At 37.4% G+C, this 16,516-nt stretch overlaps 1 protein-coding gene across 1 annotated transcript in view; it reads right to left on the bottom strand.

The window, feature by feature from the left end:
- Nucleotides 1–555: 555 nt before the first annotated feature.
- Nucleotides 556–16,516, bottom strand: part of CDKAL1 (CDKAL1 threonylcarbamoyladenosine tRNA methylthiotransferase) — a 669,650-nt gene continuing 653,689 nt past the window's right edge. The window contains 1 exon segment of the mRNA XM_020986833.2: nucleotides 556–1,132. Coding sequence (XP_020842492.1) covers nucleotides 950–1,132 — 183 coding nt within the window. The 3' untranslated portion in view covers nucleotides 556–949.

Raw genomic sequence — 16,516 nt, forward strand, 5'->3', positions numbered from 1 at the left:
TATTAAATACTTGAACTTTTTATGGTTTAGTTGCTTTCCTTACAACAGTTTTGTTGGTTTATACTATAAGCACATTATCCCCATTTTACAAGTGAGAAAAGTGAGTTTCACACAGATTAAGTGAATTGACTATGATCATATAACTTATAAAGTACAAGATTAGTAGAACAGCCAGAATTTAAACCCAGATTTCCTGATTCAAATCTGGGTCCTTTATCCATTACACCATCTTGCCTCAAGTCAATTCATAAATGACCAAAAAGGAAAGTCACAGATATGTACCCTCCCTTTAAAGCAACCTGAAAATTTATATTTACAAAAGAAGTTAGGGGATGGTTCTTTATTTTACAAAATGTTCCCACTAGGCTCTTAAAATAGCAAATACCCCAAGACCATTTAAAATAGGAATTCCATTACAAAATATTTACATCGAACATTTAAAGTAATATACTACTTGGGTAAAATGACATATAGCTGTAGTCGCAGATGTCTAATCATAAAGTAATGATCATGACTCTTTGCCCTGTGACCAATACAAGAGGACAAGTGACAAGGTACATTTAAAAAGGATTTAATAAAGCTCCAATATTTTTCATATACAAAGAAATGCTTAGAATCACTTGCAGTATACTTAGTCTCAAAATTGAAGACACAGAGAAGATTTTTAAACCTCAGAAACCCTGTACGTCTTGCTAAAAATAATCCCAAAGGATTTAATTTTAAAAATAATATATTTATAGACAAAACAGTACTACGTTCTGGGCCAGATAACCAATGGATTCCACTCAAATTCGAACAGTGCTGTCCTCATTAAAGTTGTGGATGCAGAAGAGGGAGGGGGGTTGAGCACAAGGCACTGCCCTTTCAGGACAGATGGGGACTTGTTTCCAAAGAAGCTTTTAATTAGAAGTGTATTCCTCTTCACAGATTCTTTATTTAGTTGAGTGTCCTACTGAGGCGTTTTCATAAAAAAAGCAGCAAGAAGAGCTAGCAGAATCAAGCCCACGGATAGCATCTTCAGCCCGCCATCTCGCATCCGTAAGCCTATCCTGGAAGTCAACGATTCTTCCAGAGCCTCTGCAGACATGTGTGCGTTTGTTCTTGAGCCATTTTCAAGCACACGTCTGAACTCCTGTGGAGAGACAAAAGGCAGTTTTAAGATGTCTACAGAGCACAGTCTATGATACAGATCAAATACTAAATAAATTTTCTATCAGATCAAGAACATTTCCAATTTCTATACAAACAATGCCACCCTTTTGTTCTTGCTCCATATTCCAGTTGCTAATATTCAAATCTAGAACAGGATGAAGAATTTTTGCAGTGACTATTAAAACAGTCCCTCAAAAAATATTAATTGCGCAATTGATAAAGCCGTTAATAATAAGCGTACATCTCTCAGCTACAGTACAGTCCAAATGTTATTATTTTTTGTAATCCTCAGTGCCTGCATTGATACCCTGCTGGCTTCCCTGCCCTTTGATTCCTTAACACAGAGGTACACAGCTGGAGAAAAAGGGGACCAATAGCACAGCAATCTTACCCACAGCAGGACACCGCCAATGTCAAGAACTTCTTTAGTAGCTCAATGGTGCTCCAAATCTGCCCATAAGGCCTTCTCCCCCTGTTCTCAAACACTTGCCTTCCTGTTTAGTATATTGGGTCTGAGAGCAGCCTGCTGAGGCTGACATTCTCAGCTGATTTAAAAGTAACCTTAAGATCTGAAGGACACCAGTCACAAAATGGCCAGGCTTTTGACAGTATGGTGAAACTATTCTCCTGTTTTTTAGAATATATCCACATAGGTCATGTGATTAGTAAAAAATTGCACAAGTGATATTGGACCAGCTAAACAGATTTCGTTTTCTTGATAGCAATTTGGTGTCTGATGGTAAAAGAGTCCTTGGATCTCTACGATGTTAACAAAGAAGCAGAGACATTACTGGGTTAGAGTCAGGGCACATTAGCTTACTGGCTTCTTGTCCAGTCTGCTGCAGGTCACCTAATCTCCCTGGGTCTCAATTTCACCATCTCTAAATGAGAGAGTTGCACTAGAAGACCATTTAGATCTCTTCCAACTTTAAATCATATTATCTCACATATAAGTTTGCAAAACTTGCCCTATATACCCTTAAATATAATACTTGCCATTCAGCTACCTGCCAGGAGAACATTTATAACTGGCTTGACTTTCCCTAAGTGTGGCTAGCTAATTCTGAGAGCATTTAGGATAGGATTCAGTCAATTATGCTCATCTTAAAAAAATGAAAACAATTCTTAAGATCCAATTAATCTTTTTTAAGATAGGTCTAAAAACAAATTATTTACAAATCAGAGCGATACAAAGAAATATAAACATCTAGGTAGGACCTTATTCCAGTAAAATTTAACTATTAAGCAAATATTATTTAATTTATGTTGTTTCCCCTCCCCACCCTCTTTTCTAGTCTGGACCAGTGATTCATCTGTGTAGGGAACTCCTACATGGAAACTTCCTTCACTTACACAGATTAGCCACTCCTCTGTTATGTAGAGGTTGTCTGGGGCACTGACAAATTAGAGTGACCATGGTCACAGAGCTAGTACATGTCAGAGGGAGGACTTGAACCCAAGACTTTTTAACTCTAAGGCCAACTCATCATACCATATTATCTCATCTTTTACTTTTTATTTTGAGAAAAATCTCTCCTTTTTTTTTCTCATACAAAAGACTCTTTAGGTCTGCTTATGGCCCTCTGGCACCAACTAGTAGTTTTTCTCAGAACTTTCTAAGCTACTGCTTAGGAGAACTTGCTAATCTATAGAAGCTCATAAATACTCTTTCCTAAGCTCATGATTATTCCATTATCCCTCTTACTTCGTGAAAACAGAAAAAGGTCACAGAAACAAATTTTTAGAGCTAAAATGAAATTGGAATTCATTTTGTCCAAATTTCTCATTTAAAAATGTTTTAAATAATATTTGATTTTTAAATAGTATTTTATTTTTTCCAATTACATGTAAAGACAATTTTTAATATTGATTTTTAAAGAATGTTGACTTCCAAATTTTCTCTCTGCCTGACAGTAAGCAATTTGATATAGGTTATATATGTGCAATCATGTAAAACATATTTACATATTAGTCATGTTGTTAAAGAGGAAACATACCAAAAGAAAAAAAAGCATTAAAAAAATTTTAAAAAGTGAAAATAGAATGCTTTGATCTGCATTCACACTCCATCAATTCTTTCTTTGGAGGTGGAGAGCACTTTCCATCATAAGTCCTTTGGAATTGTCTTGGATCATCACATTGCTGAGAAGAGCTTCAACTTTCTCATTTTTACAGAAAAAATAAACTAAGGTATTAGAGAATCTAAGCGACTTATTCAAGGTCACATAGCTAAGCTGGGCCTAGCATCAAGGCCCTCAGACTCCTAATTTAGTACTTTTTCCTTTATTTTGTAGCATTACATGTTACATGACCTTACCTTTAGTTTGAGTAAAAATTCATGACAGAGATGAATGGTCAAAGGATATGAACAAACACTTCTCAAAAGATGAACTAAAAAGTATTCATATCCACATGAAAAAAAAACCGCTCCAAATCACTAATAATAAGAGAAACGCAAATCAAAATAGACTTGGTTTCACCTCACACTCTGCAAACTGGCAAAAATAACAAAAAATGGCAAAAAATGCTGGATGGGCTGTAGGAAAGTCAGGCACACTAATAAATTGTTGTTGGAGCTGTGAAATGGGACAACCGTTTTGGAAAGAAATTCTGAATTATGCAAATAAAGTAACTAAAGTGTCCATGTCCTTTGAACCTTGGGCTTATACCCCCAAGGAAGCTACTGATGAGAACAAAGTCCCCATATATCCCAAAATGTTTATAGTGGCACCTTTTGAGATAGCTAAGGATTGGGAACGGCATAGACAGTCATTAATTGGGGGCATGGATAAACAAACTGTACTACATGAATGTAATGGAATATACCTGTGCTATAAGAAATTACATATGTGGTGAATGCAGAGAAGGACTGAAAGATCTACATGAACTGATGCAGAATGAAGTAAGCAGAGACAAGGAAACAATATAGATAGTAACTACAATAACATAAATAGAAAGAAAACAACCCAAAGTAAATATGGCAAAATTAAACAGGACTTGAATGAACAGATATGAGAAGATACCCTCAACCTGCCCCTTCATGGAAACGGGAGGTCCACAGGTGCTACATGCTGAACATTTTTGGACTTTTTCAGTGTATTAATCAGTTGTACTAATTTTTTTTTCTCTCTAAAAAAATACAATTTGTCATATGGGATTGTTCTCTGGGAAAGGCAGAAGGAAGGATATTTAGGACCACTAGGGTGGCTTAAGAAGTAGAAAATATAAATAAAAACATAAAAATTTATAACTGTCTTTTCTAATCAGTAGACACTTTTCCTGGCAGCCAAGCTACTCATTCCCTTCTCCCATATAAAATGCTTGGCTTTAGTTTAAGAGTTATTTTATGTAGAAAACAAAGATTACAAACTCAAACCACTCTACAACAAACAAAGCATTTTCAACCTAGCTTATTGTAAGAGTCTTTCTGGAAAGTAAATACTTCTTTTCCCCTCTGAACATGTGAAAACATTCTGAACTAAAGAAAAAAATTTAAAAATAGAATTACACAGTGGATTCATCATAGCTTCTAACATATCGCAAAACCATGTGAGTTCATCTGTATTTTATGTGCTGACCAAGAGGTTAAAAACTGAAATGGCTACTAAAAGTACCTTGTTGCATCAAGAGAAAGGTGTAAGTAACATGGGGCAGGCCTCTTCCAGGGTTGGCTAAAACAGTTTAAAGTTTCAATGTTCTCTCCTCTAACCATAAAGGTCTTGATTAAACTCAGTAATGATGATCATCCAAGGGTATTCAATGACCCTGAATTTCAAGAGTACAAATTAACACAATTGTTTCTGGCCAAAGAATAAACTATAGGCAATTAACTGGATATTTCAATTGTTAGCACCCTGTGATGCTAAGGAAAAATGGGTTAGGAAGTCTGGTCCACCAGTCTCAAAGGGTCAAATACACAGCTATGACCAAGTGATGTTTTCACAGAATTAATAAGCATGTAATGGTCAGATAATTACTTAGAACTTCACTGAAGAAATAATGAGAGCTTAATATTTGTATTATAAGAGATAAAGGCTAATTGTATGCTCATGTTTAAAAAAAAGTAAAACCTAGGAAAAGACATCACTAAATTAAAAAAAAAAAAGAAACAAAACTAAGCATGTGCAGCTTTATAAAGGAAGGTAATTAGAAACTATCCCTAAGGCACTTAAACGTTAGCTATGGCAATTTCTTTCTAAAAATCAAGACTAACTTGCCTTTTAAATCATTTCATAAAGTTTCAGTTACTGGGATTTTTATTACTCAATGAAATCAAAGTTTCCAAAAGCCACAACTTTACTTCTGAGACTGATCAGAATTATAGAGAAATCACAATTCATTCAGAAATGTCTTTCACTGATACAACTCTTTCATCCTGGTGAAATATAATGTAATGGATTTATCCAGGGGTTCATTTATCACGTTATAGCAGATTTGTAGCATACTGTGACCACCCATATTACCACCAGGAAGTTAGTTTTAGGTTTGCTTACCATGTGCTACTTTTTCCTCTGACAAAGGAATTTCATTCCTGGCTTACTGAATTCCCCCCCAAAAAATTCACTTCCTAATTCCTAAGCTCATTGTTCTTGAATGGCAGATAAAAGTTAAGAAAGGAGGAAGGTACCAGAATATTGCTTTTCCTCATGTTCACTGAGATTAGAGGTCAAATTTCAAGTACTTTAGTCTTCATTTTCTTCCATTAAAAAAAACCAAACCAACACTATAATGGAGGGCTATGGAACACTGAACATATTGACAGATTTATTTGATGTGTTAGTTTTGTTGAACTGCTTCCATTTCTTTCCCACTTCTTTTTTATTTTATTCTTCCATTATTAGGAATGGCTCAATGGGTATGGGAAGGATATTTTCAGAAATGAAGGTGATATTAAAATGGTCAACTAAAAATACATAAGTAAATCCATGAGTATATTGATAACGTAGTCCCTTATTTCTTCTTTTTTTAATTAACATCATTATTCAAGGTAGGGGAAACAGAAAAAATACCTAAAATAGAGTCAATTTATAGTTGCAAGGCACTAAATGAGCACTGATAGAATAAGATCAACTAACTCTGTCATTTTAGCTTCTTTATACTTTTTAATTTATGACAGTATGAAAAATATGGTTTTAGATTTTGTTCAGGAAAAGGATTATCTTATCAAGTCTATAAAAGAAAAATAATTGAGTCGATGTCAGTTATTTTAAGCAAGATATGTAACTTGGATTTAGATGAGCAAAAACATAATAATATAAGCTCCAGACCAAGCCAAATTGTTGAATATATATCATCCCACAGATGAGGAAACTATCCCTCATACGTTGGGCCAGGACACTTTACAACTGGGGTATGACTTAGGAGAAACAGGAACATAACTGCCTATAGAGGTGACAATATTTTGGCCTGATCTTTACCTTAGAATAACAATGCAAAAATGGAGAGCTCTCTTTGCCTCAAATTAAATACATCTTTTATTTCTGTTCTGTTCTATATGTATATTATCTCTGCTTTGTGGAGAAAGTACTTGGATGGGGTCTATGGTGAGATCATGTCCTCTAAGTGTGAAGAGTTCTTGGAGTGCTCCCCTTTCTGAGAAAGGGAAACTAGAGTTTAGTAGGCAGCCTAAGGTAGAGGTGTCAAACATGTAGCCTGTGGCTGCTCTTGAGGGCAGCCTGAATTAAATTAAAATGTAATTGGGAAATGTTTAACAGTATAAATAAAAATATAGGAAGACATAAGTAATACTGCATTTGAACACGAAGTCAATAGATGGCCTGCAGAAATTCTTATGTATGGCTTAGTATTCTTCTATATTGTTTCTTTCTGAGTTTGACACCACTGGCCTAAGGCTTCTCATGGGCACTTCACCACAGAGTATTCTCAAGGTTTTCATTTGCTTTTACATTTATCTTCCTTTAGATTTTCAGTTGATCTTCAATTAAAATAGTAGGGAAACACAGGGAAGGAGGGATAGTGTGAGTTTCAACAGATGCCCCACATCCAATGCATTGACTATGTGGGCTCAGAGTTCTATCCCATCCACTCTTGGGGGGGGGCCCTTTCCCACTTCTCTGCTTCCTCAGTGTACTCCCCTTCAATACTTCAAAAGCTTCATGTTTTCATCTGGATGGCTAATCCCTCCACTGAAATACAGATCGAGATCTGTCTGCAGCCTAGTTAATGGATGGTTTGACAGTGAGAGGCTTACGGGACATGGCAGACTGAAGTATTTGAAGGGCTAGGATGCAGAAAGAAGAGTAGACCTTCAAGGTCCCTCCCTACTCTAAAACTTATTCTCATTGGCTCCAGAAGCAGAATTAGGGACATCCAGTAGAAGCTGAGGAGAGGAACACACAGGCAGTTGTGAGCCTTAATATAGAAGGAAACATTTCTTAACAATCAGAGCAGTTCAAAAGTGAGACGGGCTGCTTGAGGAAGCAGTTCTACTTTAAAAGATCACTTGTCTGGGATAAAAAGCATTCACGTTCAGAATTTAGTTTGGACTAAATGATCCCCAAGGTCTCTCTCAACTACTGAGATATTATAACTAGACAGGTCTACCATTGATAGATTTCCAGTTGGACATTAGGACCATAATTGTATCTTTTTTCTAGCTGGGGAAGCTGCACTCTGGCTGGCAGAGCCTTCAAGAGCCCTGGGGTGCAGGGGGGTCATCTCTCAGCCTCAACTGGGCACCACAGTGGGGCTTTATTGGACAGTCTTCTTATACACCATAATAAAAAGGTTTTTTATCAAATATAATTTGTACTTAATTGTGACTAGTTCTGCGCAGCTTAAGTGTTAAGAAGAGTACAAGAAGAGGCTCCTCTATATTCTCACAGTGCCTCATATAAGACTCAGTCCTGGTTCTTCTCCTACTACTATTAGACTATCAGTAATGCGTTAAGAATACATTTGTAGTTTACCAGTACTTTTCATTGTGAAACACATGAAATAAGAAAAAAACATGACAATGGACAGTAATAATAAAATGACCATGAAAATTGAGATTTCAGATATACAGATCGTACTGTGCATTTAACTTATAGACATTTCCATGCCACGGACTCGTTTCTTTTTTTTTTTCTTTTTAGTGCCACTCATATGCCAAACGTATCATGCAATGCCATTTATTTAACACCATATCTCCCACAAAGTCATTTCATGTTCCTTTCCTTGAAATCCTTGACTATATCAGGCTTTGTAAGTATAACCTGTGCAGACGGGACACACGTGGGAGTGGTATTTTTTGGAGGAGGTGATGGGGGAGAGCTTGGGGAGAATATATTTGATCTTACACTAAGAAATGTTGCAAAATGTGTTTTAATGAGGAACAGTTGGTCTGGTTCTGCTCAAGTAAAAGATGTCCCTGGAAGAGAGTTGCCACCTGTCCTCCCATCTTGCAATACAGGCTCTAAATGAGTGCTTCTGTCCCTGATACCTGCAGGTGGTTGCCACTGTCTTGCAATAACATTCTGTTTGCCAGCTTGTATGAAGTTTGGCTGACTGACAACCAAAGCCCCCTTATATTTCATGTAACTGTCAGAGACAGCAGGATAAAGGGAAGCATTGCCAAACTACTTGCCCCTACCTCCCACTTTTTGTAGACAATTAAATGTGACACCTTATCTGATATTATGTAATCAGGAATCCCCAATTACTCCAATCAGAATTTCTTCTATTTTCTACATGGCTTTTACATGTGCTGTACGTAAGTATCTATGTGTGTCAACACACACACACACACACACACACATATACACACTTATGTTAAAAGCGAACCAGAAATTGTAAAATCAGACTACATTATATCTTTACTATTATTTTTAACATTCCATCACATATACATAATGTTCCACACATTATTGCCAATCCGTATGCCTTATTTTAGGGGCAGAAATCTCTTAAAATTGAATTTCATCCTTATTTTTTCCTCCCAACAACAAAAAAAATCCCATACCTTTAACATTGACAGCCTCATTAAAATTAGGAAGAAATTTTCTAGATTCTAATACAGTGAAACAGTCACCATGAACTTAGCATCACAGCCAGCTTTTCATGTTTTGGTGGTAGCAGAGTAAATATAAGGTTTTGCTAATAAGGTATAGCATTAATTATTAAAATATCTACTGTATGATCAAATGCATTTCAGATTAAATTCTGAATAATTCTGCCTTGACAACTGCCAGAGGTATATATCCTATGTGCTGTTGCATAGTCTCATTGATCCCTATCTTTCTGATGCCCTAGTCTTAGACTTCAACTCTGCAGAATAAAAGAAATAACATCGTCACTTCAAAACCCCAGGTCTGGCATGTGTCAATCATATCAATGTTTTCCCTAAGATTTTTTCTTCATGTTAGTCAACAAAGACATGAAGATAACTCTTTAGCTCTGAACTAAGACTTTAATGGATTCAAAATATTTCTTATATGTAAATTCATTTCATGGCTCAGAGGCACTGTTAGAGCTCCTAGAGCTAGCTAACGGTAGTGAAAAACTACTTGATGGTACATTTTGTTGTTATTCAGTCATTTTTCAGTCATGTCTGACTCTTTGTGACCCTTTGGGATTTTCTGGGCAAAGACACTGGAGTGGTTTGCCATTTCCAAAGACACTGGAGTGGTTTGCCATTTCCTTCTCCAGAGCACTCTACAGATGAGGAAACTGAGGCAAACCAGGTTAAATGACTTCCCCAAGGTCACACAGCTACTAAGTGTCTGAGGCCAGATTTGAACTCATGAAGATATCTTCCTGATTCCAAGTCCGGTGCTCTATCTGCTGTACCACCTACCTGCTCTTTGATGGCACATACTTCAAGATAAATTAGAGTTTTGGACCTTTTAATTCAAGTATTGAATATGGTGATTTTATTGTATTACCAAGAATAAACATCTAACTTTACATAGTTACAACCCAATTTAAATATAAAGTGCAGTATCATTTACAATAATGCAAATTAAATAATGAAACTGATCAAGATTTGTAATCTCTCTTTCACTTCAGCTACCATATTTACCTCTATGAATTTTTGTTAAGTAGAATGTAAGCTCACTGGGGGTATAGGCTGTTTCATTTAATAAGATTATTCTGGCAGATGTAAAGAGGACAGACTGCAGAGGGGGCTAAGATTGAGAGCAGGAAGAACAAACTGGGCAGGTTTTTTTAAAAAAAAGGTTTAGGTAAGAGGTGACAAGCAATCAAGCTCATTTGAAGACCTGGGTTCCAGTTACAGCTTGACTATTTACTACAAGGTGATCTGGGGGCAAGTCATGGTTTCTTCATATCTAGATCTATTAGACTAGATGGCTTCTTGTATCCCTTCCTGTTCTAAATCCACGTTCCCATGTGTGTGAAAGAGAACTGAGCATTTCTTGTATTAGCTATATTCAATAGTACTCAATCACTTTCTCCCACCCCTGTTTTTTTTTCTTTCTTTTTTTTTTCATATGAGGCAATTGGGGTTAAGTGATTTGCCCAGGATCACACAGCTGGTAAGTATCAAGTGTCTGGTCTGAGACAGGATTTGAACTGAAGTGCTCCTGACTCCAGGGCAGTGCTCGGTCCACTGCGTCACCTACCTGCCCCAACCATCCCTGGCTTTAACACTCATTCTAGAAGCAACTACAGAATGCTCTCAATCCTGGGAAGCTGGGCATTTCTAGGGAAATTTTACTTAGGGATGTGGGGACACACACACACACACATGCACACACACACACACACACACACGCAAACACACACAAATACTCTGAGTTGTGATAAGGAGGAAGACAGTCACCAGTTTACACATTCTGTGGCCTGTATACTGATAGTGGCAGAAATCTGAACTCAGTTAACTATTCCCCAGACCAGGGCCGAGAGAACCACTAGCACAGCATATATTTGTAGCACACGTGAGATGAAGAGGAATGAAGAAAGGGTGAATGGGGAAAAGATGCTTTGCAGATAATGAAACCCTTTTGATAATATCAGAAACCACAACTAAGACCACTGTTCATTCCACTGGTTGAACACAGGAAGTGTCGCTCTTGGATGTTGCCGAACATAAAATTGCTAGTATTAAATTTAATCTTTAAGAAATCAATTCAATGCAAACTAATTCCTCCTCAGGGTTTCCTCCAATGAGGTAACCATGGGAGTGTGCTGGCAGATGTTTGGTTTGTGTTTAAAATGAAAGAGAAGTCACGTGCGATGTTAGCTGTTATTACAGGAGCCCTCCCATTCTCTTCTAAGTGTGATTTTCAAAGGCACTCAACTATGAGTATGAGTGAAATGAATGTGAGGTAGGGTTTTTAGCACCATTCAACTCTATAAGCTGCACAAAATTAGAAAAGGAGATGACAGGTGCTTGCTTCTGTCTCTGTCACATAATTAATTGGATAAAAGGGAAACCCATTTCCTATAGACCACCATCGCTGGTTTCTGGCTTTGAAAATGCAGATAAACCATTTAAGATAAATTGTATGGCACGTATTTACCTGTAATTACACTGAACTTTTTGTTTTTGAATTCAGCCTTCTGTGGTGGGCTTATTCACATCCCAGGCTGCTTTTGTTACAAAGCTTCCTACATGGTTACATTATACTCTTTCAAATATCCATAGTAGGGCACGTATGTATGTTATATGTGTGTGTGTATCTATTTTTTGTCTGTTTTTATTCCTCCCATGGAAATAAAAAAGTCAAAATGGCTCTAGCACAGAATATTCCTTCAAAAAAAAGGGAAATTACATAGAGTTTAATGTTCAATGATTTAATTATTCACATCTATGTTTAGGATAACTATGAAGTGACACATATTAACCACCAACTTTGAAACAAAGAAAAAGTCTGAGATGTTTAAGAACAACAGATCGCTATTTATGAGAAGTCCTTAACACTGGGTTATGTTTTGAGTCAGCGTTTTTAACTTTGGATTTTTTTTCTACATTAAGTGTTATACATGGGCCAGATTTTTAGAGTAGCTAACAAAATCCTGTTGGGCATTTCAAAGGGTTCACGGCGCCCCCTCCACCCCATCTTCCTAGTCTTACTTTATGTATTCCACAATGCAGGCACTTGTCTTCTTGCTGCTTCATGCATATGACGATGTATCTCTGGACTCTGTACCTTTTTTTTTGAAGTTCTTTTTCCCCCTCCTATTTTATTTGCCAATTAACCAGCATTTCTTTCCCTTCTCACTCCAACCACAATTGAAAAGAAATGGAAAAAACAAACTCATGCCCACAACACTTTTTTCCTTCTCATCTTTACTCTGAGCCTCCTCAAAGACTCAGCTCAAATGTGACCTTCTGCAGAATCCTGTCCTTGTTTCCCCCTTCCCTCCCTTCTCCATGCCATCCCTCTGAGGTTATATAATACCTTCCACCTCCTTCATACCCATCCTGTACGCATACAGTTGTTTGCATGTAGTTTCTCCCTAGAATATGAGCCCCTTCAAGGTGGGGGCTATATTTTTGCCTTTCTTTATAGTATGCTCAATATTTAGCCTAGCATCTTGCACATGTTAAGCGTTTAATAAATGCTTGTTGCCCAACAAGGACTTATCTAACCCATACTGTAACTTTAGTACTGTGCCACTGCATGTCCGATACTGTTCTGGTGGTAAAAACATAGTTCCAATTTGGGACTCTAGGAATAATCTTCCTCCACTGTAAGTGGGAACTGAGACTACTAAATTTCTGTTTCCTACTAACTGTTGCTACAAGAACATGGATTTTCTTAGAAGTGGTGCAAATTATAAGGGGGGATGGAAGGCAACTTGAGGAATGCATGTGGGTGTGGCAGGGCAGAAGAGAAGAAACAAAAAAAAAAGACAAAGAAAAATGAAAAGAGCACATAAGTAAGACTGCTTAATATAAGCTTATTTGCAATAGAGACACAGCAAATAAAAAGGAGCTGTACTTTCAAAACATCACTTACTTAAAAAAAAACCAACTGGATAATTTGTGTCCTAAAGAATTCTGATGTTTGACTGCTTACCATCATGCACAAATGGACAGCCATGAGCCCATTAATAGGGAGTTTTTTCAGCTCCAACCATGACTAACCTGTCTCAGCTGGGTTTTAACGTACAGAGTATCCAAGACACATCTTGCTTAATCAACTTGAGAAAGCTGAAGAAGTCTCAGGTTAGGGCTGATTTCTGAAGGGTCATAGTCATTATAGAGCATGCCTGAGAATTCTGGCCTGTGGTCAAACTGTGGGAATTGAAAGACTGGGATCCCTTTCGAGTTAAAGGATTTTGTGTCTGCTGTTTGCTCCCTATGTGACCAGAAAATCTCCACACCTCCTGGGCCTACACTTAACTAATTTGTTTAAATTTTTTTTTTAAAAAAAAGGAGACGGACTAGATGACTTTAAAATTTCCTTTACATCTGAAATCTCTGATTCTATGAACTATGATTTGCCCAAAGTCACCTAGAGTCTAGGTGACCTTGGGTTCCCCAAGGCTCTGGGAAATCATGCCAAGCTAGAAAAGCTTCAAGTACGGGCCCACTGATAAGCTGAAGTCCGCTCTCCAAGTACCAGCCCAGCTAAGTTCTGAGAGGCTTATCATCAGGTTGGCTTCAGACCAATGATTTTTTTTTCTACTACAACATATTCCAAACAGCATCTACTAAGGTACAGAAAGCTGATCTCTGTTGGTAGAGGGAATATCCAAGTCACAAATCTTAAAGTGTACTTAACTAAGCACACAGGCACTATGCAGTAATATCTGCATTTCTTATACATGTAGCAATTACACTACAGAAGGCTAAGCAAATTGACCAGTACAAAGGTGGAAAGGCATATAAGGTCCTCTTATTCCTGCTCAATTGCTTTATTGATTAAAAGGTCTCTCCATTTAAGGAGAGCTCGGCTCAGACATCACATTTCTCTCCTAGCTACATTACTCCAAGCTTCTCTACCACGTTCCAGGAGGATGACCTCATCATCCTCTAGGATCTCATCAACCTTTGGTTCTCCACTGCATCACTACCTTCTGCCTCTCTGACTGGAGAGCGGAGCCATGGACCCCGAGCCTCCATTTGAGGAAAGAGCTTAGCTCAGATGTCTTCTCGTTTCTCACTTGGTTAAACTACTTTGGGATGTCTCTGACTACTCCACCGTGCCTCTGTGCCCTTTCCTTCCTCTCCCCTGCCTCTGCTAGTTGTGTTCTCCCTTAGCGTCTCCCAAGGGTCCCCAGCAACCCCTAGGGTGGGTGTAATCAGTAACTCAGTGACTGCTACCTTCACCAAGCCTCTGAAACTACCTTCAGAGAGAGGAAAATCACCATAGGTAATTGCACAATTAGTGATGCAATTGAAATGAGTGCTAATTACTCTGCATTATACCACATATATGATACCTTGGTTGGTGTTCAAATTGGTGCCCTAAAGATGTCATATATGTCCCAAATATATTTTGAACTAATGCACTAATGCTGACAAGAATTAATTCTGCTTTTTCACTGCACCAAGCAAAATACAGTTCCTCAGTATGAAACCCAGTTCATAGAACTACACTAATTCATAGGTGAAGCCCACAAATGTTCAATTGGTAATGCAGAGGGTCAATGAGATGCAGTTTGAAGAAAAGGAATGCCTAAAACAATAAGTATACTCTGAGTTTTATTTCTAGGACACCATTTAAAAATGTGCAAAACCATCCTTAAATAAAATGCAAAACCACCTCTAAAAGGGGGTGGGGGAATCTAGAATCCTTCTATAAAAGCCAGATGGCTTTGGAGCCAATATCTCGGGGGGGGGGGTGTGGAAGGAAAAATAGGAAGGAACACACCCTCATTTGCTTCTAACACGGTTAGCTGATCTGTTTGAAATTAGATCCACTTTCAACTGTTTTAACTTAATTATTAAGCCATTTCTTAACCTCATGAATGTAGTTTTCATTTGCTTTCAAAACTGGCCCTGAACTAATAGATCCTCTCACTTCAGTGATTTGGGAAATGAATGTTAGATAGGGAGAAAATTTTAACAGAGCTTTTCTAAGGGTCAGAACTTCAAAAATACAGCATAGAGTGTACATAAAACTCAGGACACCTGAATAGCCTTCTTACCCTTTGTCGGGTAATAAGGAAAACTGGCACTCTTTAAAGTTTCTGCTCCCTTTCCAAAACCAATCTGTTCTCCTGGTGCTCCAGCATGAGGATCAAAGTGCCAGGAGATGAGAAATAGGTAGGAGCCATGCACCCTCGGGCTCCCTTCCCTGCACTCATATAATACAGAAGGCTAAGCACAAAGCTCCAATTTACAATACTGTACTAAAAATGGGGCATGAAGTATTAGAGAAAGTCAGTAAGGGTAGCCAGTGAGTTGATCTCTTTACTGCTTGCTTTTTTTGTACTTACAAGAATTATAAAGACAAAATCCATCCTAGTTTCTTCTCATGCTTGTAAGAAACAATGGAGTGATCAGAAATAGTAAAATGAGAAAATTACTGGCTGTTAAATATTTATCTTCAATGCTAAAGGTTAATTATTGTACATTTTGCACCTTAAATGGGGATTGAATATAAAAACATTAGAAAGACAGAAAATTAGAAATCCTTTTTTCATTCGGGTCATAGATAATCAACCAAAAACTGCTGCTATTTTCAATTAAAAAAAAGTAACTGAAAATATCTATTTCTGCTATAGGTAGCTAGATGGCTCATGGGCAGCTAGGTGGTACAACGAATAGAGTGCAGGACTCAAAGTCAGGAAGAGCTGGGTTCAAATCTGACCTCAGATACTAGCTATTTGACCTTGGGCACTTAACCTCTGTTGGCCTCACTTTCCTCATCTGTAAAGTGGAGATTATAACAGCATCTACCTCCCAAGGTTATTGTGAAGATTGAACAAGATAATTTTTGTAAAATGTTTGGCACACTATTAGCTACTATGACAACTACCAGACCAGAATGAGAACATATTAGAAGGAAACAGATAAGTTTCTATTATTATTAGATGGGACAGAAAGAGGAATGTTTCCTCTTGTCCTCATCCTACTAGAGGCAGAGTGTTTTTGCCTTTGATAATCTCAGGTGTAGATATGGTTAAGCTTCAGACAGCAGAGGGGACTGAAAAGGAAAAGCAGAGAGAAAGAACGGTACTAGTGAAACTGCAACAGAAAAATTAGACAAGGCCTTTTAGCTTTCAAGATAATGAACAAACCATGTTTGTATTCTCCTGCATTCCAAAGGCAGGCTTGTAGCTCCATCATCAAATCCAATTGTGCACACAGTAAATAAAAATAAATATGTAAAATAAGTATGTAAATTAAAATAAATATGTAAAATAAAAACAAATAAGTAAAAAAAAATAAGTGCACACACACTTCATAAATACTTGTGCATGTTTTCTATGATAGTGTATTTAT

Source organism: Phascolarctos cinereus, unplaced genomic scaffold (genome assembly GCF_003287225.1).
Source record: "Phascolarctos cinereus isolate Bilbo 61053 unplaced genomic scaffold, phaCin_HiC Scaffold_4;HRSCAF=312, whole genome shotgun sequence".
Lineage (NCBI taxonomy): Eukaryota > Metazoa > Chordata > Mammalia > Diprotodontia > Phascolarctidae > Phascolarctos > Phascolarctos cinereus.